Consider the following 25,172-nt stretch of genomic DNA (forward strand, 5'->3'; position numbering starts at 1 on the left):
TCCCCTTGTACGCGCTCAGATATATATCTTGACAGCCTACAAAGATTGAACGCAATTCCCTTGGATACTTGATGTACCCTGGTGTTCAAGTGACCTAAATAAACTATCTAAGGTGAGAGCAGCTCCGCTCCTGCATGTATCGGTTTGTTGCCAACAAAATCCATGGGTCAAAAGTGAGCAAAGATTACCCTATGAGACGGATCTTGAACCGGATCATCAAGATTGGGGTCTCCGAGTAATATATCCTGTTCCAAGGCAGATTGTACATAAGGTTGAGTTGACGCGGCGGTTGGAGCTTCATTCGCCAGGGTGACCAAGTGCCGCGTCGTGTCTGCAAATTCGTCTTCGCCTTCTGGTGGAGTCGAGTATGGAACGTAACCTCCATCGATGAAATTTTGCCATTTGACGTCGTTGCGGTACATGGTCCAAAGAGCACCAAATACAGCACACGCGGCAACAATATCCCAATGCGCCAGCCTTGTCGCGTTGCCAGCATTGTCAAATGTCGAGTTAGGGAATTCTCTCCGAGAGCAAGCAATGATTTGTTTCACATGCCACAGCATGCGGACGTGGAAATACGTGGTGGAATTTGGGGTGTTGCAATCCCGAGGAAGAGGGGGATTGTCAGCGTTTGCCATCGCCAGGAACACGGGGATGGCGGCCGCTGCGTTTAATTCACTCGTTTTGAGGTTGGCGAATCGATTCAATGGGTCGAGACTGAGCCCAAGACAATCGTCCCGCCATTTCTTCAGCAGCTCTGTTCTCCTTGCGTGGAATCGTGCCAGACTGAAGAATGAGAACCCGTAGGCTTGGACTGTGGCTCCGAGATACCGTGCCATCGGTGAAAGATACGGGTCCATGTCTGGCCGGTTTGCTCCAAGCCATTTGGGCTTGAAGAGTGTGATTGAAAGATTCAACTCGTCATCAGAGTAATGGACGGGCGTATCCATACTGGGTGCAACTGCACCACGTGACTGACCGTAAGCAGAAGGAAGATACCCAGTACACCGGTCGACTTACCACTGTTCCGTAGTAATCTCGCAACTAGAAATAGGAAGGTTATGATAATGGAAGCGCAAATCCTGGAATTATTGCTGTTGAGGCTACTGGGGATCGAGCGCGAGGACGTGCTCTGTCACCGGTCCCTGATTACAGAATAGGAAGGCACTAGGGGAGCCGATTACCGTGGGGAAGGAGCCCATGCAACAATGTCTAGCATCACTAACACTGTCTTTAGTTCTATCTACTCTATCTATTGGAAGTACTGGAAGTTATTTCAGAAGTCCATCTACGAATCATACGGTTCGTATGTATCCTGCCTTAGCCAGCGAGGCAGAAAGTCGCCGGGGTCCAAGTTGTCAAGACGATCGTCAGTAGTCAAGTAACAACTAGGAATACTCGCATCCCCGTTATTTATCATGTCCACCATTGCCTCGCCCATCAACCAGCATTTGTCTAGCCCGTTCCCGTTGCACCCGGCAGCAATCCATTCTCCTCCCTCTTTACGATCGGTGACTTCAGCAGGAAGACAGCCAACAAGTGGAAAGAGATCGGGAGTAAAGGCCATGAGCGAAGTCCACCTGGCCTTGACGGTCGGTTCTGAGGGTAAACTGTCGTCTGAACTCGACGCCTGACCTGACGCTGCCAACTTCTCGGCGGTAAATGCATTTTTCATAATAGTGTGATGCTTTTGATAGGAAACATTCGTGCTGTCAACGTTCGTCATGGGCTTGGGTACAATCCCCTTAAAGTGAAGTAGCTCCCCTCTCACACAAAAGTCGTTTGTATCCAGCTCCTGGGTGATGGAGTCGCGTCCCGTGTCGATGACGTTTGTTTTCATATTCACTGATGGCAGGTTGATCATGGTCCAAGTGTACTTATTAGAAATATTCGGTGGAGCGGTGCTCAAGTCGTATTTTGTCACTGTCCCAGTGATGGGAAATATCCTTCCCTTCAAACGAGGGAGCAAATGCGATGTCCACCCGTTGACGCAATAGATGACATGGTCGGTTTTGATGGGGCCACGATCTGTGATTACCAGGTATGGGTGTGATGTGCTCTCAGTATTGTCTTCAACCGCCTTCACTGGTGTCCGGGTCTCAATTCGAAGCCGAAAGGGGAATTTTGCTAGCAGATCCTTGAAGATACCAGCGATCAATTTTCCAGGTTGAAGCGAGGCGCCAGGGCCCTCAAGGACCCCTTGGGATTTCCGCAACCAGTAAGTCTATGATGGCTTGGTCAGATAAATGCTTAGCATACAGTCTGTCCGATCACTTACAGACTCAGCATAATCCGCGTCCTTGTATTCCCAGTAACCTCCCAGTTCATCACATGATTGCCGGAAAGACATCTCAAGATGTTCGCTTTGGGCTCGGATTTCTGGCGTCAGAAGGTTCGTGATAATGGTAAGGCGTTGGAACTTTGTGTATTCCTGGACAAGACGAGGCTGTTCCTTGACAAGTTTATCGAGTCGTCTGAGATTTTCGTAAGAGAACTCGGCGACCTCTTTGGCAGTCTTCTTGTTTTCGACCTTCGCGATGTCAGCCCAGTCCTTGAAACTCGCCGTTGCCAACTGTCCGGCAGAGTGCCCTGTTGCTCCACTGGTCAGCTCGCGTGCTTCCAAGACCACGATGTTTTTTTTCTTGAAGGCCTCGTTGTGAAGGAGGGAATGGGCGACGCTGCACCCTGTGATTCCAGATCCGATGATCACGAATGAAGCGCGCTTTGGTAACCGTGGTGAACGAACTTTCTCTATCTGTTCCAAGTCATACTCGCCGTGGCTGAATGGACGATTTCCGAATGGCTTCGGAAGGCCTGGGTCCTCCTTTGCTAGCTGGATGAATTCATCGCGTTTTTCGAACAACCACAGAGAGAGGTCTAGCGGGTCCATATTAGATGTAGTTGTGTAAAGAATGTGTCAAATTTATTTTGAACCCTAAGCTGTGACTGACCTTGACAAAACATGAAATGCGCCCCTGAACGTCAGGAGTATCAAGGTGCTCAAGGAAGTCGCGATGGAGGGCTCCGAATACGGAAGGTGCAGACGTAGACAGGACGGACAGGACAATGGAACACAAACAGCCTCCGTCAACCTGGTACAATTCCACTCAGTTCTCTGTAATAGACGGGATTTATCAGAATGCCAATTATTATTTCACGTTTATTATTGCGCAAATGAGAGCCTCGTGGAAAACTTATCAAGCAGGGAAGTCTTATATCTGTCGGAACTTTGGACTTGGGATTGGGCTGGCGTCTGAGATGCCGTGTACGCTTTCTTCACCCATCCTTATATTCTGGCAGACTCCGAATAACCCTCCCAGTCCTTCATACTCCTAGGTTTAAAGATCCCAATCCCGTTCAGCAGTCCGTTGCACAAAGGGTAATAGGATTTTGTCCAACTTCGTTCAACAAACTCGAGTTAATTTACACTTGATCACTGTATGCTCCCTTACTATTGAATGGCTATATAGGATACAGATACAAGCGACGGCGCGGGGGAACTAGACAGTACATAGAGTATATGGCGAGACTGGATCTTAATAACACCGCTTCTCGGTGGCAAGCGTGTTTACCTCGCAGTTTAATTAAACATAAGGGACACTGGAAGCCGGCATCGTCGGTCTGTGCCCTTGATAGCGGACATCAATACCAGGAGTAGGCATTGCAACGCTCCTGATGGGTGAAAAGACTCACCTCCCCTCGGGATAGGCGCACCGAAATATTCCGAATTTCTCTTCGAAGCATGATCTCCTGCATTTACAAGGGAGCAAGTCCAGGCCATATCTCTAACACCGTCCAGTCTCATCGATGAATCCCTGGGCGTGCTATTTATGGATATATGGTGATGGCGATGGAGACGTGGATGGTTTAGAGACCAGAATCATTCATCCTTTGAAGGATAAAGGCCTAAGCTTCTCGATGAAGGGACGAAAGCCACAAAAGATCTCAAAGAAGAAGGTTTTCCAATGCTTCAAGAAAGATTCAACGGCCAGCGTGAGGAGCAAGTCAACCTCCTGTTTATCGGCATCCCAGTCGAGATACCGTAATTGGCGAGCCCAGCCTAGCCCTGAAACACGACCGCAGATGCATGGAAGTGGGCCTATAGTTCACCGATCGATAGCCATGGATCTATCCGAAGCGTCCCTCATCCCCAACAGTCTACCGTCCGGTGGAGAAACTAATTATCTATCATCATTGCATCGGCGAAATTGCCAGTTTAACCTTATGCACTACGGAGCCCAGGCGGCCAAATTTCTCCCGCCTAATATAAGCATGCAGGGTTATCCTTGCTAGGTTACTTCCGAGATGATTGCTAGATTTGGTGCTTACGGCCAAGGCGTCTTTGCCCTGCCTATGGGCTTGTGGCTGAGGGCGAGGGTTCACCCGGGCTCTGAGCCTCGTTGGGTTGTGACACCAGGGTCATCTGTAGTATTCCAAGCATTTATTTTTTCGAACTGCTCACAACAACTTCATTGCACAGCAATGGCCATCCCCGATCGCGGCTGGGTGATACTGGCCGTTTCCTGGCCGCTCTTCAGCATCTGCACGATTCTCATCGCACTTCGAGTCTGGGTCCGAACGCGCATAATTCAATCCTGGGGATGGGACGACCCCTTCATTATCCTCGCTATGCTCTGCGCAAGCACGAATACAATCCTCGTTACGTTGAGCGCGCATTATGGAACTGGTCGTCATGCCCTGGATCTCAACGACTTTGAGAAGATCCAGTCGACCAAGTTCAACTGGCTCAGCCAGGGCTTCCACGTTATGTCGACGAACTGGGGAAAGGTTTCGGTCGGTCTCTTTCTGCTAAGGATCATCCAGAAGGTCAAGCATCATCGACCGGTTATGTACGCCGGGATCGTGCTTTTGACGATTATCAATACTGTCTGTGTTTATACGATCTACGGGCAGTGTACGCCTACAGCAAAGTTGTGGGATAGCGATGTGGAGGGGAGTTGTTGGAATCCCAATTTGCAGAAGAATTATGCGTTCTTTCAAGGCTGTATGTTTCCTGTCAATTTTTCTCATCTGGTATTGACTGTCAACAGCTTCCTCCGCTCTCTCCGACCTGGTTCTCGCGATATACCCCCTCTCAACAATCTGGGGTCTACAAATGGCAATGAAAATCAAGATTGGCCTGGGCTGTGTCCTTTCTTTGGGCGTTATGTAAGTCACTCCTCGTGGTTCTATGCAAAATACTAACAGAAAAGTGCCATGATCGCAGCAATAGTCAAAACAATCAATCTCGCCTCCCTTTCCGCCCGAGCCGACTACCCCTGGGACACAGTCGACCTCACAATCTGGATCGCAATCGAGCAATACCTGATAATAATCGCAGCCTGCATACCAACCCTAACGCCACTTTTCAACATCGTCGTCCGGCAAAGAACGAGCAAGAAAAGCAGTTCAAACCATTACCAGCCCTACCGGAAGCCAGTGCATAGCCGGAATCATCAGTCAGGGTGCCTCCAACACTACGATCCCTTCGAGAGTGCGAGGAAGACCGTTCACAACGAGTACCCACTTACCTGGACTCGGACGCGCGTGGAGGGGGCTGACGCGGAGAGTGATAGTGAAGACCCCATTATGGCGACTACAGAGGCGGGACAGGGGATTCTCATGACTACAGATATCCATGTCCACACGGGCTCGGAGGACGGGTTTGATTTGGGAGAGCGCGGGTACCGGAGGTGAATGTGGATTGATTAACTTTCTTTCTTTCTTTCGTTATCAACCTCGGGCTAATACCTTGACTTGGCCCTCGCACTTCATATCAGTATCCCTACACCGTAGTCCACCATGTACAGCACTCTGTAGGCCCGTGCATTCCTTCACTTCTCTCCGGAAATGAGTCGAGACTCTCGCACCAATCGCCTTATCCCCAGACATACCCCGGTTTCTCCCCCGACGATCACTACGCTAGACAGCCCAGCATCCTTGGCTAGTGTCAAGCATCATCCTCCTCTTGGACGGCGTTTCATTTCACTTTATCGTCGTGCCGCTTCTGGTCTCTTGTTATTGGATGTGCGTATGCATTGCGACTGTGCCGCAATTTGATACATCGTTGGCATGGACAATAATGCACACGTGGGTGTGTCCTGTAGACTTCTAGAACAGCAACGGCCAGCATGCTCGCAAACGAAGCTGTCTTGAGTGGCCTTGCAAGGGTCTCATAGCATTTGTGTACGACCTCAGACCCTGGTCATTGCACATTCGCGGTTAGTGTACCGTTACTGTGAAACAGCCAAGATGCTTCTCCATAATCATGGCGTTGACAACCCCGAGCTTTAGGGTCTCATATCGTTCAACATGCGTCCCCACATCCCCGAGCGTGGTACCCCGGCAAATCATGTCTCGATACTGCCGGGGAAGGCTAAAAGACAGCTGGCGCACTGTTATATAACATATTTGTTGGAGTAGTTCCTTCCGCAACCTGATCCCCCCTTATTTCTGTCCCCTTACCTTTTTGTCCTCTGGTAATCGACCTTCATCATGGACCCTGCAAAGCCCACGCCAGTGCCAGAAAGCCCCCTCTCCTCAAACGAAAAAGGCTCATCAACAGAAGAAATCGACATTGACCTCGAACAACTCGGCGAGCGCGAGGGTTACGTGCTCGATACCTCGCTCGCCCAAACCGCACACAGACACCTGAAGACAACACCCGACGGCAAAACGGTTCTTATCCCGCAACCTAGCAATTCACCTAATGACCCGCTGAACTGGTCGACCTTTCGCAAACACTTAATACTGATTGTTGTTTCCGTGACGGCTTTCCTGCCTGATTATGGCTCTGCTACGGGGGCTGTTACGCTTATTCCGCAGGCTGCGTATGCTCACCCCGACCCTTTACCACTGAGGCGAGATCGCTAACGCTACGCGCAGAGCATGGAACATGACAGAGGACCATGTCAACCATTCCCAGGTTGGTAATGTCTTCATGCTTGGTGCTGGTGGTCCTTTTGTTGTTGCGCTGTCGGCATACTTTGGGCGGTTGCCGGTACTATTCTGGTTTACGGTTGTTGCGCTTGCGACGGCTATTTGGTGTGCGGCTGCGCAGTCATTCGAGTCATTTATGGTATTGTCACATTCACCATTGTCCTAGAGTACTCACTAACATGATACTTTAGGCAGCGCGCATCTTAAATGGTTTCTTCTCGACTGTCGCACAAGGGGTAACCAGCTTCTTCATATACACGAGCGCGAGCAGGAACCAAAACTAACTAATGAATGTCAGGGCGGTCTCATGTTCATCAAAGACATGTTCTTCTTCCACGAACAAGCGCGCAAAATCAACATCTGGTCTGCCTTTATCGTCCTTTCGCCGTATATGGGCCCCATGTTCGCAGCCTTCATAACAAGCACACAAATCTGGCAATGGGCGTTTGGCGTCTACACAATTGAAACTGGCCTATGTCTTCTTGCAATCGCTCTCTTCGTCGAAGAGACATACTACGATCGCAAGAACAAGAATTTCGAACTTATTCCGAATGCGCCCCGATGGAAACGTTTAATTGGGATTCAACAACGGCAGACGGGGTACATCGTTAACACGCCCTATGATGCAGTAATGAGGGTTGTAAAGGTTATCCTTAAACCAGTCGTCCTCTGGGCAACGATATATTACCTGCTTACATTTGCGTGGGTTGTTGGGGTGAACACGACGCTGTCAATTTTCTTGACCCCGCTGTATAACTTTGGGCCGAAGCAGATTGGTATACCCCCTTCCTCCTCCGCAACCGAACATCGGAGTACGTACTAATAACTTACAACAGGCTTCTTCTACTTCACCCCCGTCGTCGCCGCAATACTGGGTGAAATAACCGGCCACTGGCTCCACGACAGCATTGCCACCTTCTCCGCAAAACGCAACGCCGGACATCTCGAACCCGAAGCGCGCCTCATCGCAACCTGGATCGCAACACCCTTCATGATCGCCGGCCTAATTCTACTGGGCTTCGCACTAGAAGAAGAATACCACTACATGCTCACAGCACTAGGCTGGGGCCTATACGTGTTCGGTATAATGATCGTCACTGTTGCAGTCAATGCATACGTCCTTGATTCGTACCCTGAGGCATCAGGTGAAGTCGCGGCGTGGATCAACTTTGGAAGAACAACGGGCGGGTTTATCGTCAGTTATTTTATGGTTGAGTGGGCCGGGAAACAAGGTGCGAAGAGGCAGTTTGGGACTATGACGGGGATTGTAGGGTTTGCGTTTTTGCTCGTTCTTTTGCTGGGGGTCGTGGGAAAGAGGTTGAGGAGGTGGGCTGGGCCGGTTGATTTTAAGACTGTTTAGATTTGCCATGGTAGAGTAATGGTGAGGGTGTTGCTGTTGTCATTGGGCTTGATGAGCTAGGAGATAGGGAAGATTATACATCGCCGATTAGACCATCCCTCTGCCCTAGGTAGGCTTTTTCGATCGAAGACGTCACGTACTCGAGGCGATACACTATCCACCTGAAGGAACGAAAGTCATGACGGGAATCCCCTTCTATTACGCTTTTGGATGATCCCATCGAGAACGTTGCACTCTAACAATCTCTCCTGTGCACGCAATCCACCTAATTCACCTTTCTATGAAGACTTTGCTCGCTCCTCAGTGGACTGCTCTCATGGGTACAACAAGTCGACGATCCAGGAACACACTCGACAATGAATGTCCCTGTCCCACAAATAGTAAGAAGCAGTACCCGTCAGGAGCACGAAACAGAGGGGCCAAGATGAGCAACGGAAATAGATGCCAGCATGAATTTCCCACCTACGTAATAGCGAACTTTTCCCGTCCCGTTCAGCCACAGTGAGCAGTAGAGGAAAGCCCGGCTTTTCCGGGCATAAAACCTGACTTCTTATCCGCTTGTATCAGGGTGCTAATGTAATAGTCACGGGTATCATGGATTATAGCCGCCGTCTATAATTTGACTTCGCAATTCGTGCTTGATACTGCTGAGGTTTTCTCGAGGACTCGCATGTTTTCCCGTCCAGTATCTAGAAAACGGGCACCAGCGATGTGATAAACTGGGCTATTATCCACATGGGTGCTTCGGAAATTGTTATTTGCGCCGTTCCAGTGCTAAAGGGCGGTTTTCGGTTTGGGGCGGGCAACCTGCCGGTCGACGTCTGATTGATTAGATCTTTTCATACCATCCCGGCTTCGCAGAATATAGATTCGGATACAAAAAAAAAAAAAAAAAAAAAAAAAAAAGTTGCTGCTGGATATATGGGGGTATATCAAGTCTGGATGATTGCGTATTTTATTGACTCCCGCAAGCAGAGTGACCCAGACTAGATATGAGGGACATTCAGTCAGGACCCCAAGAGGGGAGGGGGGATGTAACTCCGGCAAATATAGATACCTAGGAACCAGTGGGTTGTACCGATCAAATCCAGACAGGGATACAAGGTCCCGAACTTTTGACAGAAGCCCACGACGCAGTTCGTCCTGATCTGGTGGTGGTTGCGATTTCGCTGTATCATTCACTCCTCGAGATTAGGGCAACAGACTTGAAATGGTGGCCCAGTCCGTGCGTGTAGAGTGAATGGATAGATGTGATTGGGTTTTGACTAGGTGGACTTGGGAGCATTTGGATGGTCGTGGTGGTGGGTCAGTCTTTTCTAATGATCCGAACGATCACAGCTAAAGATTAGATGTGCTTATTATATTCTCTTGTTGACTGAGTAGCCGGGCAGGCTATACTGGAACTCAGAAGATGCCATACGATTAGTGCGTAATAGGTTCAGCGGTGGAAAGTTAGGGTCTCCATACAAGATAAATGAAGCCGAGGAGGTGCATTAAGCTGGGCGCCAGTGCGTTCCGGTTTCCTGAAGCTGATGGTGTCACAGATCTCGACCACGCCCCAGCCTGGTATTGCCCAGATCGCGCTCGATATTCTCCTCGGGGTGTCGAGCACAGATGGGGCCTGTGGCTGCTCACCAAGGGCGCAGCTACTACGACTAGCACTACGACGAAGAAGACTCTAGCCCAGATCCAGAGGGGGTGTGTAGTGGAGGATGCTAAGGTGCTAAGTAGAAGTCCTACCGCGCGAGCTCACCATTATCAGTATCTGAATCTCCAAATCAATATAATTACATCCTGCACCAAGCATTCCGTTTGTAGGGTTACACCGCCGGTGCTTTGAGAGCTACGTGGACCGCTTGAGTTTCGAGAATTGAAAGAATAAGCTATATTTAGCGCAAAGTTTGTAATTGCTATCTCGATCGGGTTCTCGTGTTACATAAGTACCTTGTATAACTACTCTAATTATGTATGGAGATAGGTTCATACGTTCCGCAATGTGGATTTCGTAGGGTTCGTCTGGGTTCCGGTTGATTCATTCATAATCTTCATGGTGTTGTGAATGACCGACAGTGGAACAAAGAAACATCGTTGATAAATTTCTGGCCATTTGCCAGAGCTAGGGCTTGTCAGTGAACAGATAATTGACAACAGCGAACCAGTCAGCCGTGGCACAGTTGTGACATACCAGGGCCACCGAAAAGAAGAGGAATACTCCTTTCGGGATGAAGCATTTCCAGCTTGCCTTACACAGCATGATGAAATGATGAGACATCAACCCAGCGCCCGGCTCGGCATGACCAAGATGCCATCTAGCAGGCTAGGAATGACCGGAGTAGCACATTGAACCGGATAGACAAGTTACCAAATACGCTTGGTAGCCACTGTATTACTTTTCAACAAGCGACATCCTCAGATTATGACGCAACCTACGATCCTTCATGCTATCTAATCCTATGTTCTTGATCCTGTGATACATTAATTCCTTTTCGACGCTTTGGGTAAGACAGGTTTGATCTTATTTAAAAGCTGTGGGCCAGGTGGAAACGGACCGGGTGCTTTTGACCAAGAACCAGGCAAGGCTTAGGAGCATAGCTCGGGGGGGCGGGAGAGGTTTGGGGTCGCGCACGGCATAAGGCAGCCTTACCGGGGGAGAAAGCACAAGACGGCGGGTTAAGACAGCGGGTTAACCTATTTCCCGACGTACCAAGCCCCTACTTACCGGGATGTCTACGCGGGGTAAGAGTTAGGTATCGGGATGAGAATCTCTATGCACTGTGCATGATCTCCGTGCGACCCCAAGCGGGTCAGCTGAGTTTTGTTCAGACTATAGGACATCAACCCAGGGCTCCAGCATAGCACAGGAATGGGAACCCAGCGTTCTCTACTCGCCCAATCTTTGACCATGCCACATCCATCCAGCCCCATCCTGGCTGTATGAGCGATTAGATTGTGGACTGTGGAACCGATTCGGTTTCCGAAGCTCTGGAGTCACCCGGCTGAGGTGTAACGAGACATGAGGGGGCGTCGGGTGATCCTCGAGAAAGGGCAAATCAGTTTCACGACCTGTTAGCTCGGGTTCATCCAACCCGGTAATATGGTCGTGAACCTTAAATGATAGTATGCCGGCTAGGTCTAAAACCCCATACATATAGAGCACTAACACCACTACCTAGATGCACGTTTGCTGTTTGCAACTCGTATCACGAGCATCACAATTTGTCTCCTACCTTCTCTCCTGACATTCCGTCAAGTTCATCTACATTGAATGTAATGTGTATTCAGTACCCCTGAAGAATACGTCACTCTCTTTCAAGTACAAGACGGTATCATACAACAGAATGACCGCCCAAACCACCGTATCCGGCGTCAGCGCCATGTACGATCAACTCTCTAGTGGCCTGATGGACTCACTAGGCGGAGCAATTCACGTTGGCTACTGGGACGAGGGCTGCGACAACCTCGACATCGAAGCCGCTAGCGATCTCATGACGACCAAAGTCGGCGACAGACTTGCTATTACTGGGTCCAATATGCGCATCCTCGACATCGGGTGCGGTACTGGGCAGCCCGCTGTGCAAATCAGCGCGAACTACAATGTTAATGTCACGGGCATCACGATCAGCAAGGAGCAGGTCGATATTGCCCGGGGAAGGGTACAAAGTACTATCCCGCCGGCGAAAGTAGACATTCATTTGGCGAATGCCATGGACCTTCCTTTCGATGATGGCTCGTTTCATGGTGCCTGGGCGATTGAATCGCTATGTCACATGCACGATAGGCGCAAGGCCCTGGCACACATCGCTCGCGTGCTCCGTCCCGGAAGCCGGCTCGTCATCGCGGATATGTTGTTGGATGTCGAGTCTGGGTCCCCCGATGCTGAAATCGTAGGACGCATTTGCGGGATTTTCCAAGTGTCCGGTGGCATGCTCACGGCCGCAGACTACCGAGAGCTCCTGCAGGAGGCTGGCTTCGATGTTCTGGACCTTACCAACATTCGCAAGAATGTCTTGCCGAGTTCTGAAATTATGGTCAACAGACTCGAGCAGCTTCCGGAGACCTTACAGGATGATGAGGCGGGTCGCCAGCTTCGTGCTATGGCTGCGGAGCTGAGGAGAGTGAACGATTGCCCTCAGGTTGCCTACGCCCTCGTTACCGCTGTGCGCAGGGCGTAATGTCGGTATCCGAGAAGGATATCTCACTATGGGGATCCTTCGGAACGGACGGTGCTGTCTGTGGAGTCGTGGATCTTGGGGTATATGTCTTTTATGTTTTGGGATTATATGCTGTACGGGAAATGCATGAAAAGTATGCTTGCAGAGGGTTGGCAGGCTTAGTAAGAGTCGACGTGGATATCTCTCTCGGAGGAGGTAGAGTATGTTGCTGCTATCTTGCCGATAACGAGACCACCAAATAGTGGCTTGGAACCGTCTTTCATGGCTTCGTAGCACATTGATCAAGTGGATCCGTATACCAAGACCTTCATGTTGGTCGTTTATTATTTTAGTCAACACTCATCCAAGTTTGCTGGTGTAAAACGAGAGGCCACCGGTCAAAAAGCCACCGACTCCAACCATCCCTACGCGGCCACCGGCAACCATTCTTCCATCTGAATGTAACAAAGAATCAGATCAGTCGTACTCTGAAATACGATACCACGGGCCTGCCTATCCGCACATTTCTCAAGCTCCGTATGAACCATCGCCCAAGTCCCCGCTGCAGACAAGTAGACAATTTCCGTTTCTGGGCCATATGCCAAGCGCACCATGAGCCCAAGATCGTTAGTGATTCCATCAGTAATACTATTGGCGCCTGCCCAAGCCATGTTACCTCCACTGTGGTAGGCTTGTGACAAAATCGGCCTACGGCTGGGAATGCACCACGATCCAACAATACGTACCTTCTCACGGCGAATTTGCACCCCGGGGTTCTTACAATCTCTTGCACTGCTTTAGAGACCTTCCCTGTTTTCCGTGGTTGTATCATAGCCCATGTCCGGAGTTGGGATGTCAGAAACCAGTACGAGGCAATCCGCGCCTCGTAGTCGTCCTCACCATGTGTATACAGAACATCACCCGGACCCGCTGCCTTGAGATTTGAGATCGCTGCGCTGTCCATTCTGAGTGATGTATCCAAGTTGGGGGGAACTGTGGTTATCGGAAGCAGGAGGATTATCTCTCACGGCCTGGCTATGAGGGTTCTTAAGAGCCTCTCCCACCTCCCCTGTTCCTAACATTGGTCCGTTCGAGTGCACAGTTCAGGCCCTCGTACGACAAGGTGATCTTTTATTTTCTCACAGAAGGCCACTAATACGTTTGACAGTCCTTGATAGTGTAGAAGATTAAGTTACAGGCTCATTCCTACAATACTGTCCCAGCCCGTTCTCATCGATTGTGAAGGTTTTCGCAGAGTATCTCCTCTTTCAAACCCATATGCATACGCACTATAGCACCCGACTCCTCCCATAGCCGCGCTTCATTCTGAGAATCATATAATTGGAAGGAACTGGTAATTACACGGGGCGTGCCTATTCAGTTCGCCAGATATGACTTGCCTGTCGTTGTCTTCGCAGAAATATGTAATAGATGGAAGGAAGCTTCCATATCATGTCTAGAACCATGGAGCGTGTTCTTGGATTTTTAAGATCTGACTGATTGATGCACTAAACCCACTCGTAATCTTTACCCAATCATTAGTGCTGAATTTCGAAGTCCACGCTTTTTCATGCTTATCCCATGCTTATAAAGACCCACCCATGTGACCCACCCTTGAACTCTATAAAACCAGGGAGATCCAACTTCGATCAAACCAAAGTATTTCAAAAATTATCAATCCATTGAAGAATCTACACATATCCCCACCTTACTGAAGATACCAACCACCAAAATGTCCAAACCCCTCTCCCACGCAAAAATCCTCGCCCGCCGCTCCGGAGAAAGAGGCTACGCCGAACACGGCGGGTGGCTAAAATCCTTCCACACTTTCTCCTTCGCCTCTTACTACGACCACCGCTACACAAACTTCGGCTCTTTACGGGTATTGAATGAAGACCGCGTTGCCGCGCGAAACGGCTTCCCAACGCATCCACATCGAGACGCTGAAATCTTCAGCTACATTCTCTCTGGCGAACTTACGCACCGCGATAGTATGGTCCGGAAGGGCGCGGAGGGCGCGCAGGGAAAGTCATTCTACAGGATGAAGAGAGGCGATGTGCAGTTTACGACTGGTGGGACTGGGATCGCGCATTCCGAGCAGAATGAGAGTTCGAAGCCCGTGCACTTTTTGCAGATTTGGGCTTTGCCGTGGAAGACTGGGCTCAAACCTAACTACCATACTATGTCTTTTGGTGAGAGCGACAAGAAAAAGGGGTTCGTGAATATTCTTTCGCCGCTCAGGGCGGGGCCTGAGGCTACGCCTAAGCAGGAGGAGGAGGCTGTCCCGGCTATTGAGGGGACGATTCCGATTCATGCGGATTTTGTTATGGGGGCGGGTATTATTGAGCCCAGTGACAGGTTCGAATGGACGGTTGGTGGCGGGGACGTGGTTAGTAAGAAGAGGAAGAGGAATGTTTATGTGCATTTGCCGATGACGAAGGCTGGGAAGGCGAAGATAAGGTTGGATTCTAGGGAGGATGCGGTTCTTGAGGAGGGCGATGGGGCGTTCATTACGGGGGTTAATGCCGGGGATGTTCTTGGTGTTGAGAGTGTTGGTGAGGCGGAGGCTGAGGTTATTGTTTTGGATAGTGATTAGATATTGAAATTGTATGTACTGAGGTTTTGGCTTAATGGTCTTATACCGATCCGAATTTAATGCTTCCAACGAAGAAACTCCAGAACAAAGTCAACAGCCCAACCATTGCCGTCAAGGGTACAGCCGCATTCTGAAGGTCACCCTTGTATCCGAGGGGAAAGATCCAAAGAAATAGGAATACAACCATCGGAAGCAAGCACAGGATATTGTACGCAACAATCCAGCGAAAACAGATAATCTCCTGAGCATAGATCCCCCAAAACATCTGCCGTTTGTCTCCGTACTCTTCCAACCTGACTTTCTTCTTCGGTAGGAGGTTCAAAGCATCGCAGGAGTTACCGCTGGCTTTTCGGCATGAGTGGAGTAAATGTATAGACAGTCCATTGAACTTGAAGCAGGAGTAGAACCTGCAATAAAACTCGTGTTCGGTGATTGGAGGGATAATGTCCATAGGATCGGGATTGTAATCATATTCATCCCTGGTCTGTGGGTAGTCGTCCTTCAGCTTTGGGGCGTAGGCTGCATCGTCAAATTTATTGATCTATTCAGGATAATAAGTCATGTGCTTCTATTAAGTACAAGGTATCTTGATAGGGGAAGTAGCTCACCTGGTAGAAGTCACAGTGCGAATATCTCCAGACGCTGAACCAGTTCCTCATCCGGCCGCGAAGCCGGTAATAATCTGACCGGAGCGCCTGGAAAAATGCATCGTCATCGAATGTGTGTACATCAATCTGGGAAAGGAGGTATTGCCTGCTCTGTCTTATTAGGAGTAGTACGTATTTGGTGCCAGGTATTACGGCTTGACTTGCGCTACCTGTAGTTGAAGAGGTGGGACTCGCGCACACTGGAATTGTCGGGGACGTGGTTGGGGTTGCAGGTTGCATCGGGGCTGGCTGTGATGCAGTATTCGAATACTGTGGGGTACTCCCCACAACGCTGCCTGACTGTTGGTTGTGCGAACCAGCATGGGATTGGGGTGAGGCAAGCGTGTGCCTTAGCGCAGAGATGCGTGATTCTGTTTCCAGGTGCCGCTGGATGACATCCTTTAGATCCTGTGCAAATACAGAAGGTACTGCCATACAATGCTCCTCCCGGCAAGGCTGGTGGTATGTCAATTAGATATCCTTCCTGTAATGGGCGATTGAACTCACGGGACACAGCCAGGTTATCACAGTTTCCCTGTGAAAGCATGGCTTTAGAGGCCACCAGTCCCATCTTGTGTGAGACCATCTCTCAATTGCTGTTTGACAAGAACTCAAAATCCCACCAGAACCAGCAGGATGAAAAGATATATTTTCAATATCCATTGATCGCAGCTCATGGAAAATCCTTGCCCACCCGCACCGAGATACCCCAAAGCGGGCAGTCAATGTCATCGGCCGCCGGATGTACCGTTCTTCAAATCGTGCGTCCAGGTTCGGAAAGGTGCGCTCAAATATAACTTTCCGAAATGATTCATATGCTTTGCTCGGACGCAGGACTTGGCCGAGGTGATTCGAAGGCGAGTCCCTGTAGCCCTCTTCGTCTTCGCTCTCGTTCGCCTGGCCAGTTTCACTCTCAGATTCCGTATGATAAACTTCTGATGGCAGTTGTGCGTCCCCAAAGGTCTTGAAGGCTAGCTGTGCAAGTTCTTCACAGTCACCAAAGCTCGAATTGATGATTGATTTATCGCGGTCACTGATTTTGGGGCTTGAACGTAGCTGCAATTTGCATTCGGCCAGACCCATCGCAAGCGAACCCATAGTCCCTTCAGTTTTGTCGTGCCGAAAACTTTCATCCAAGCATGCAGCTATGATAGGGTCCTTGAGTAGCACTTTTACGAGCGTCGTCTCGTCGTATACCACCTGCCCTCGTGGCGACCGTGTGCGCCCTATCTGGGGCCGACCTTGTGGAAATGAACTAACCGTCGATTCTTCGCTCCGAGGGGCTGTTGGGGGATTTGGTACATTAAGATCGCTGCGGGTGCCTTCCACATCATTATAAACAGAAACAGGTTCCACGTGTCGACGTTCCGAGCCAGGAGAACCGCATGACCAGCACCTGTCATGCGAGCAAATCGGGCATCTAGTCGGTGTGAAGGCTGGATTGGTCAAGTTACCACAACCGCAGCAGAGCCACCACCCGATCATATCTGACATTCCAGCCATGCCGCACTATCTTATCTCAATGCTTTTGGCCGCCCGAGTATCAAGATATAGATCTCGTAGATGAACCTGCGACTCGGCCAGTATGTTTCAAATCGTTGCTCAGTTGTAGGATGGGTGCAGGAAGCAGAACTTGACTATTCGGAGGCAACTGAAGAAGTGAGAAGTCGGGGTTCTTGCTTACTGGCATTGTGGCGAGGCTATCAAACACTGCGAGGCTAAGCGCGTTTGACTGCATGTGGATGATTGGCTGCAGTATTTGCGCATCCTTGCCTGTGAGCCTAGGACAGCCTCGCCAGCATAGCACACACTCGATATTCGGACAAGGCTGAGCTGACGCCTGTCAGCCGAAGCTTTAGGTCTCTCTAACACGCCGACATGGTTTAAGTTGACATATCAGATGCATCAGACATGGTTGTCAAAGCTTTTCAGGTCTGAAGAAAGGATTTGGGGTGCTACCTGGTCGATTTGATACCTAATGAGGGCAGTCGCAGCCGTGTCCTCGAAACCGCAAGCACCACTGAGTCCCGTCCTTTTCTTCACCTGCCACGACAGCCTTGTTTCTTCAGACAAGGCTGTATCCTTCGAGGGATTAAAAGTACCATGCTCGGTATTGAAAGGTCTCGGGCATTCATTATGATTCTCTAACACATGGTAAGCAAAATCACGCTTCATGCAGACACTTTCAAATACCATGTTGGAGGACACTTCCCCTTGTACTTGGACGATTGGCGACGTTGAGACGGGTCGAATAGCCCATCAGTGTCTTCGTTTGATGGAGTAATTGTATACGAACCTGAAGTCATCCAGGCCTTATCGGATACGAATCGATTACCGCTACGCATTGGAAGCTTTCGAGCTCAATGAAGGAGACAGGAACCACTAGAATTATTTTCGACCCAGGATGCGGGTAGCCATATATCGAAATTGCTGTTCGATGCTTTTGGTGATAAAGAAACAGCGGACGTCTATACTATTCTAATCGCTAAACAATCTATATATACCCAAGCCCCAAGTTTCCCACAGTCGGACGCCTTTTTGTCCTAATAAGACAGCGATTCAACTGAAGGCGGAGTCTATACCCCTGTGTATAAACGGTTCGGTTCCGCCTCTCAACCTCCCTTGGATCTAAAGACGCGGTGAAGAAATTCGGGGGCCAGTTCCCATCATCAAGCATGACCTCATCTGGCGTCAAGTCAGAATCGCTATCGTCATCCGAGGAAAGATCAACATCCAGTAATGTATTATCAATGTTGTCTCGTGAGGTATCGAGAGATAGTAAGCTCTTGAGGTTGTAAATGGTAGTCAAAGGACCTGGCACCGTAATCAAACAGTTCGTCAAACATAGCGTGTCCAATTCGATGGGAAAGGCCGAGTGGTGTACGAATGACCTCAAATCTTTGACCGACATAGCGAAATTGTCCATAATTACAGTATGAAGACGTGATGGGCTTGGAAGTAAAAACTCTGTGAACTCCTCCCGAAACATCATCTCCAGTTCCAAGCACTCTAACCTCTCAGCGGAGATTAGCATGGGATGGATAAACGTCCTCCAGCTTTGTGAATCGGAACGTGGTAATCGATTATCGATGGAGAGGCACAAGCGACGTAAGGTCTGGCACGCGTTGGAGAGATTGACCCAGCAAGAAGGGAAGTAGTTTATATCTGCGAGGTCAAGGCCAAGGAACCAGGGCGCGTCCCTCCCACCATGGAAAAACCATGATGGTCTTGGAGCTGCTTCGACAGTGAGGCGCTCAAGTTTCCTGTTAAAAACACCCAATGCCACGGCTAGGAGGCAAATCTCGCGATATGTTTTGGTTCGAAAATAGCTCATGTAATCCGCTGGAAAGTTATCGATGCTTGCTTTGGCGACAAATTCTCGTGCCCAGTCTTCTACAGCAGATACTGCCTCAAATGGCGGCGCCAGGTTGTCGTAACTAGCAGGGGCGTTGATATGGCCAAAATTGAGGTCAGCCCATTCTCTCATTGCGGAGGATTGGTAAGTAACTTGGTCGACTTGGGGATGCCGGCGCCGAGCGTAATATCCAGTGTTGTCCTTGTAGGTATCCGACCTCGCAGTCCAATCCCGCATCAGCTCGATGAAGACAACATTTTTCATCCTTACTAGCTTGGGTAGAACGTTCAAAAGGAGCGTGAAGTCCCGGGCAAGCCGACGATTATCAAAATACTCTTCCATGATAGAGTGCATACGGAATGCACCTGTCTGACCTTTTCGATCGAGTGATGGGTTGTCAGCCCATGGACTATACCCTGGCTCGATAGTCACGTCCCAAACAAGCTCCTTGACACACTTGGCGATGTGATCCTTCTTGCACATTTTTTGAAGAACCTCTAGGTCCTTATCTGCGCATGATAGATATGCTCTTTCAAAAAGCTGGGACTGGTCCAATACAACTTCATTCATGTTTCTAGAGACGAGGCGCAGGCTTTTGAGGTCTCGGCGTGGGAGAGACTGGACAATGACTTCGGTGCATGTTGGGAGGAGAAAAATATCAATATTTCGCATAGTAGTGAGTGAAATGAGGATAGAAGCAATTAATTTTGGTATGAGAAATTTATGCGTTGTTGACTGGGTATCGGTCCGCGAGTCGACGGCCATTGCCATTGCGGGTTCAACATGGAAGGCGCAATGCAGCCTTCCTGTCAAAGCCAAAGGGTCAACCAAGCAATACATCGTCAGCCGGGCATCTTCCTCGCAATTCATGAAGAACCAGATCAGAATCTGCCAAATACTTCTAATGTTAACCAGGCGCCTAGCGAAAAGCCCCATCTACGGCAATTATCGTGCATCAACCATTCAATTATTAGTATTATCGCCTTGTTTATTTGTGAGGTAATCTTTACTACACTGGGTTTGGAATTTCTTGTTTTGCTCTTATAACTGTCCTTGTTGAGTTCCTTTCCGTCACCAGCCAGACGCAACACTCATTGTCACCCGTCTACAAAATACCACCCTACAATGGCATTTACCACTCAAGGCACTGATAATCGCTTCGTGGACTCAGTCAAATACATCGGCGAAGGCAAATGGCTCATCGGTCCTCTCGTACTTGAACGGTCCAGGGGACTATCCGAAGGCGCAACATGATATGATGGAGGCGACGATGCCAGCTACACTATCAGAGATGCGCCAGATCCGCGACCAGAGGGAACACCTCTGTCCGAAGGTGATCCCATATTCAAGATAATTTACGCGGCCGGGAACCGCAATGCAGCGTGGTTAGTGACACAATATACTTTCTTCAAGGTGCACACAGTTTCCCCGCTTATGACGGCTGAGGGTACAACCCTCACTTACGTCCAAACGAAGCAACCCGACTTTGCCATCCTAGAGCCGCTTTACTCTGTACAAGCTGAGGGACGGTCGAATCTATTCGTCACCCGAGTGCCTGGCCGGACACTGACTAAGGCTTGACCGACGCTCAATTTCAACTGGAAAGTGCACTATGTCAGAGCGGTCGCAAGAGTCTGCGAAACGCTCGCTACTTGAGAAGGGAATCGAATAGGTGGGGTTGACGGCAGGCCTGTCAAGGAGGCGTATCTCCTTCAGCAAGGGGACTCGAGGCCGATCACGACCAGCTTACTCCTTGATGGTTGCAGAGCACTGCAGATGAACTGTGACAACCTTGTCTTTAGGATGGCGACCTTGGACCTGAGAATATTCTGGTCGAGCATGTCCCCGCTCTCGAGACAATCGGTATCATTGACTGGGAAATTTCTGGCTTTTTCCCAAAGGACTGGATTCGTACGAAGTTCTGTATAAGCCCCGGTATGGATCTTTTGGGAGATGCAATGACTAATCCCAGTGAGTTTAGGGCTGCCGTTCAGATTCAGCCCTGGGAGCTTGGGTTTCAGGAATGCGTGGCTGCGTGGAAGTCTTGGTGGCCCCGGGATCCGAATACGTTGACGCCGGGTTGATAGTTTTCTTAATGGATTTTCATAAGTAGCTTATATTTAGTTTACTAAGCTGTATAAATAACTAGGTGTTCTTGAAGCAAACCCCGTAGCTGACAAATTCTTATAGGTAGTGTAACGGGCCTGGGCCAGATGCGGCTGACATGGGGGGTTGTGATGTAATCCAGAAGCTTAACATTTCTTATTTAAATCAGATCCCCAGCATAAGAAAACAAATCATCCTCTTCCACCAGTTCCAATTCCAAGTACAATATTCTCTCCCAAAAATAACAACCATGTCCAACCCCATAGCAGAATACGGCCTGACCGCCGTCCCCGCAAACACAACCACCCTCTTCACCCAAGCAAACATCTCATCAAAGCTCCCTCCCCCCGCAATCCCCACCTCAGAGACCCCAGTCCCATCTACACCCCTCTCTACACGAATCAAAGAATACGTCCGCTTGCACCTCCCAGAACAAACATTCAACCACAGCATGCGCGTCTACCACTACGGGCTATCCATAAAGCGCCACTTCTTCCCGGGTTGGAACTTCAGCAACGAGACATACTTTCTTGCGTGTATGCTGCATGATATTGGAACGACGAAAGAACATCTCCATGGGACAAGGTTGAGTTTTGAGTTTTTTGGTGGGTATCTTGCGCTTGATCTACTCCAGAGTGGTGACGGTGAGGGAGCTGCGGAAAAGGATCAAGCGGAGAGTGTAGCAGAGGCAATCATCCGGCATCAAGATCTTCGCGATATAGGCACCATCACGGCGCTGGGACAGTTGATTCAGATTGCGACTATTTTTGGTGCGCTTAACACCACTCTACCGAACCTTCCCCACCTCTCTTTTTTATTCAACTAATAGGCATAGATAACACCGGCGGACACGCGAAATTAGTCCATGAGGACACGGCCAAGGGTGTTATTCAGCGTTGGCCGAGACTGAATTGGAGCTCTTGTTTTGCCACGACGGTTGAGGAGGAGGTTAGTCTTAAGCCTTGGGCGCATACGACTGCGTTGGGGGATTTCAAGGGACAAATTCTGGGGAATCCGTTGAATGAGTATGAGTAGGTAGGTAATGGAGGGATGGGATTTTTCTTTGAGATTGAGAAAGAACTTCATGTTGGTTTGCTTTAGCAGAAATTCGTTTACTCTTGGCCATCACTTAAGGTCATCTAGGGCTACCTTCTGTAGGGCCGTGCATAGCATAAACCCCATGTTATGCACATCCACCCTATCTGTCACAAAACAAAGATAACATTCTTCACGGAAAATAGAATTTATTGCATCCGTTGCAGAATTGATCTAGTTACTCCACCCCGTGCAGTCCTGGCCTTATGTTGAGTAAAGCCAAGGACGGCCAATCCTCCGTTTACCTAATCGGGCTGGGCACCAAACAGGGGTTGTCTGGGGTAGATGAGCGGCGTCCCCAGACTCGGCACGGAGCTAATATCTCTCTTACAGTGTCTGTAATCAGGGACAATATGGGGGGTTTCTGCATGATGTGTCTCTTGGAGGTGATGATATATGAAATGCTGATACCCACCTCTCACCACGACCTTGGTCTATTGAAACCAAGCACAGGACATCCAACAACACAATGAAAGCTCTATCCCTCTCCCTCCTCGCCTCAACGGCCTTCGCCGTCCCGCACGCTTCTTCTTCTTACCACTACCCCCGCCAAGCAACCCAAAAATACTTCATCCCCTTCGGCGACTCCTACTCCTCGACAAGCTTCAATATAACAGGCGAGAAGCCCTCAGCCTCAAACCCACTCGGCAACCCGCCGTTTCCCGGCTGGACCTCAGCCGGCGGAGCAAACTGGATCGGTCAACTCGTCGGCACATACAATTCTTCACTATTGCTGAACTATAACCTTGCCTATGGCGGCGCGACCGTTAACGCGTCTCTTGTTCCGCCGTATACGCCTGAGGTGTATTCATTGATTGACCAGGTGACGGAGTTTACGCAGTATTTGGCGCCGAAGCCGGAGTATGCTCCTTGGACTGCTAATAGTACGCTTTTTGGCGTTTGGGAGTGAGTACTATGGAACTTCAATGGTTCCTTGTGGGAGCTGACTTGAATACACACAGGGGCGTCAACGATGTTGCGGGGGCATGGTGGCAGACGAATCCGGACGCTCTCCAGGTGGAGGTCCTCGATCAACTATTCGAGCAGATTGAGATTGTGTATGATGGAGGCGCTCGTAACTTTGCGCTGTTGACTGTTCCTCGTATGTATCCCCACCACTTACGCTTACCAAGTCAACTAACAGAGCTAGCAATCGAACGCACACCCCAAGTCGTCCAAGGCGAGAACGCAAACTACACAATCACGCACCTAAGCGCCGCAATCGCAACCTGGAATATTGGTCTGAACGAACGAGCAGACGCCTTTGCAACTGCACATCCGGACGCAGTTGTTAAGATTACGGACACCCAGCCGGTGTTCAATGACCTCCTTGATGCGGGTGGTGAGGCAGCAGACTGCTATAATGAGGATGGGGTTACCTGTCTTTGGTTCAACGATTACCACCCTGGTCTCGTTATTCAGGATGCTGTTGCGCAAGAGGTTGCGGCTGCTTGGCCTGGTTTCTTTAGTGTTTAGGTTGAGCGCCGGGATGTACCAATTGAGCAACGCACTTGGGTCCCCTTGGCTTGAGGTACCGACGCATGCTAAAATAACAATGACCTCCTCTTTCTACCAATTGGATACTGTTTGTTAAACTTCGTATATGTGTCCTCCCCGCCATATGTGGACAGGTTGACCGCTTCCCCCCACAGTGATAAATCATGACAAATCAACAATCCAGCTTCAACCTCGGAACCTGGTGGAAGACGATTAATAATACAATTCAAGATGGTAGGGATTTCAAAGCTTTTTGCTCCTTAAATAGGGACCCTTATTTCGATTATAGGTGGAATCATCCCCAGATTCAATTGCGCAAGATAGCCTCTTCTCTAACCTACTCCAAAATATATACTTCGCCCTGCTTTTATTTCAACCTCCACAAAATAAAACAACCAAAATGTCCACAACACACACATACACAATCTCCCTCTTCACGCAAGGCCTGCACTCCCTCAAACACACCCTCCAAAAAGCCGAATCGCACGCCAAAGCCACCAATGTCCCCGTCGACTCCTACGCCACCGAGACCCTAATCGCCGACATGAAACCCCTCTCCTTCCAAGTCTTCATCACCGCAAATACAGCAATCAAGGCCGCGTACCGGTGTACATCGCGTGAACCCCCTAGTCAGGAAGATACAGACAAGACGTTTGAGGACTTCTACAAGCGGATTGACGAGACGATCGCTGAGCTTGAATCTATCACGCCTGAGACTGTGCAGGAGCACGAGGGGAAGAGCTTCAAGGCGCCGCTGGGGCCTAAGGAGTTTGAGTTTACGGGGGAGAGTTATGCTGTTGTGTTTGCGGTGCCGAATTTCTTCTTCCATTTGGTTACGGTGTATGATATTTTGAGGGCGAGGGGGGTGCCGCTGGGGAAGATTGATTATTTGGGGGAGTTTTTGAAGCCGATTGGTGGGTTTTAGATTGGGTGAGGTGTAGAGGAGATATATATATAATTAATAGAAAACAAAGTGATCTTGTTGCTGTTGCAGTCACTTCGTTCTATTGTATGTTCCCGCGCTGTTGTGCCAGTATACTGTGGAAAGTTTGAAGGCTTAGATATAAAGATTCTGGCAGGAAAACAAAACATTTACGACGCCACATGTATGATATACGTGTGCAACTCTATTGTAGATGGTGGTCAGTCTTATTTGTGGGCGCAAGTGGGTAGTAAAAAGGTAGTGGTGTGGTAAACAAAAAGAGACAAAAAAGGTCCATCCCGGGTTCGAACCGGGGCTCTGGGAAGATGTATCCAGAAGAAATCAAAATCCCATGTCCTAACCACTAGACTAATGGACCTTGAGATAAAGTAATGCTTGCGTATTTTATATGATATTCCACAAAAAACTATTTCAAGCGCATCATGCGATATCTTTTCTTCCCCGCGCTCCCCTCACAACTTTTTCCTTCTCCCACCACCACAG

At 49.4% G+C, this 25,172-nt stretch overlaps 10 protein-coding genes and 1 non-coding gene across 11 annotated transcripts; 7 read left to right on the top strand and 4 right to left on the bottom strand.

The window, feature by feature from the left end:
* Nucleotides 1-1,288: 1,288 nt before the first annotated feature.
* Nucleotides 1,289-2,890, bottom strand: BDV14DRAFT_201630 (NAD(P)/FAD-dependent oxidoreductase; the record flags this gene model as incomplete). The annotated part of the gene is made up of 2 exons (XM_073773807.1): nucleotides 1,289-2,224; nucleotides 2,279-2,890. 2 exons carry the CDS (start codon nucleotides 2,888-2,890, stop codon nucleotides 1,289-1,291), a joined length of 1,548 nt encoding a protein of 515 aa, XP_073626627.1.
* A 1,592-nt stretch (nucleotides 2,891-4,482) lies between these two features.
* BDV14DRAFT_190774 (uncharacterized protein) lies at nucleotides 4,483-5,697 on the top strand (the record flags this gene model as incomplete). The annotated part of the gene is made up of 3 exons (XM_073771378.1): nucleotides 4,483-5,005; nucleotides 5,052-5,169; nucleotides 5,214-5,697. 3 exons carry the CDS (start codon nucleotides 4,483-4,485, stop codon nucleotides 5,695-5,697), a joined length of 1,125 nt encoding a protein of 374 aa, XP_073626628.1.
* A 798-nt stretch (nucleotides 5,698-6,495) lies between these two features.
* BDV14DRAFT_201632 (major facilitator superfamily domain-containing protein) lies at nucleotides 6,496-8,299 on the top strand (the record flags this gene model as incomplete). Its single annotated transcript, XM_073773808.1, has 5 exons — nucleotides 6,496-6,830; nucleotides 6,886-7,078; nucleotides 7,131-7,175; nucleotides 7,238-7,715; nucleotides 7,776-8,299. The coding sequence occupies 5 exons, from the start codon at nucleotides 6,496-6,498 to the stop codon at nucleotides 8,297-8,299; spliced, it is 1,575 nt and encodes a 524-aa protein (XP_073626629.1).
* Nucleotides 8,300-11,490: 3,191 nt separating this feature from the next.
* BDV14DRAFT_176151 (S-adenosyl-L-methionine-dependent methyltransferase) lies at nucleotides 11,491-12,724 on the top strand. The gene has a single exon (XM_073769213.1). The coding sequence runs from the start codon at nucleotides 11,638-11,640 to the stop codon at nucleotides 12,469-12,471; it is 834 nt and encodes a 277-aa protein (XP_073626630.1). The 5' UTR covers nucleotides 11,491-11,637; the 3' UTR covers nucleotides 12,472-12,724.
* A 1,393-nt stretch (nucleotides 12,725-14,117) lies between these two features.
* Nucleotides 14,118-15,184, top strand: BDV14DRAFT_176152 (pirin family protein). The gene has a single exon (XM_073769214.1). The coding sequence runs from the start codon at nucleotides 14,183-14,185 to the stop codon at nucleotides 15,044-15,046; it is 864 nt and encodes a 287-aa protein (XP_073626631.1). The 5' UTR covers nucleotides 14,118-14,182; the 3' UTR covers nucleotides 15,047-15,184.
* On the bottom strand, nucleotides 15,087-16,791 carry BDV14DRAFT_201635 (uncharacterized protein; the record flags this gene model as incomplete). Its single annotated transcript, XM_073773809.1, has 3 exons — nucleotides 15,087-15,587; nucleotides 15,655-15,804; nucleotides 16,402-16,791. 3 exons carry the CDS (start codon nucleotides 16,789-16,791, stop codon nucleotides 15,087-15,089), a joined length of 1,041 nt encoding a protein of 346 aa, XP_073626632.1.
* A 1,396-nt stretch (nucleotides 16,792-18,187) lies between these two features.
* Nucleotides 18,188-19,819, bottom strand: BDV14DRAFT_201636 (uncharacterized protein; the record flags this gene model as incomplete). Its single annotated transcript, XM_073773810.1, has 1 exon — nucleotides 18,188-19,819. The coding sequence occupies one exon, from the start codon at nucleotides 19,817-19,819 to the stop codon at nucleotides 18,188-18,190; it is 1,632 nt and encodes a 543-aa protein (XP_073626633.1).
* Nucleotides 19,820-21,357: 1,538 nt separating this feature from the next.
* BDV14DRAFT_176157 (putative urea hydro-lyase/cyanamide hydratase) lies at nucleotides 21,358-22,471 on the top strand. Its single transcript, XM_073769215.1, has 2 exons — nucleotides 21,358-21,924; nucleotides 21,990-22,471. Exons 1-2 carry the CDS (start codon nucleotides 21,405-21,407, stop codon nucleotides 22,187-22,189), a joined length of 720 nt encoding a protein of 239 aa, XP_073626634.1. The 5' UTR covers nucleotides 21,358-21,404; the 3' UTR covers nucleotides 22,190-22,471.
* Nucleotides 22,472-22,718: 247 nt separating this feature from the next.
* BDV14DRAFT_201638 (SGNH/GDSL hydrolase family protein) lies at nucleotides 22,719-23,725 on the top strand (the record flags this gene model as incomplete). The annotated part of the gene is made up of 3 exons (XM_073773811.1): nucleotides 22,719-23,155; nucleotides 23,212-23,351; nucleotides 23,400-23,725. The coding sequence occupies 3 exons, from the start codon at nucleotides 22,719-22,721 to the stop codon at nucleotides 23,723-23,725; spliced, it is 903 nt and encodes a 300-aa protein (XP_073626635.1).
* Nucleotides 23,726-24,052: 327 nt separating this feature from the next.
* Nucleotides 24,053-24,845, top strand: BDV14DRAFT_176159 (DUF1993 domain-containing protein). Its single transcript, XM_073769216.1, has one exon. It carries the CDS (start codon nucleotides 24,147-24,149, stop codon nucleotides 24,669-24,671), a length of 525 nt encoding a protein of 174 aa, XP_073626636.1. The 5' UTR covers nucleotides 24,053-24,146; the 3' UTR covers nucleotides 24,672-24,845.
* A 113-nt stretch (nucleotides 24,846-24,958) lies between these two features.
* Nucleotides 24,959-25,047, bottom strand: BDV14DRAFT_t98. Its single transcript has one exon. It is a non-coding gene; the product is annotated as a tRNA-Gln (tRNA).
* Nucleotides 25,048-25,172: the final 125 nt, after the last annotated feature.

Source organism: Aspergillus stella-maris (genome assembly GCF_047715825.1).
Source record: "Aspergillus stella-maris strain CBS 113639 unplaced genomic scaffold BDV14scaffold_39, whole genome shotgun sequence".
NCBI lineage: Eukaryota > Fungi > Ascomycota > Eurotiomycetes > Eurotiales > Aspergillaceae > Aspergillus > Aspergillus stella-maris.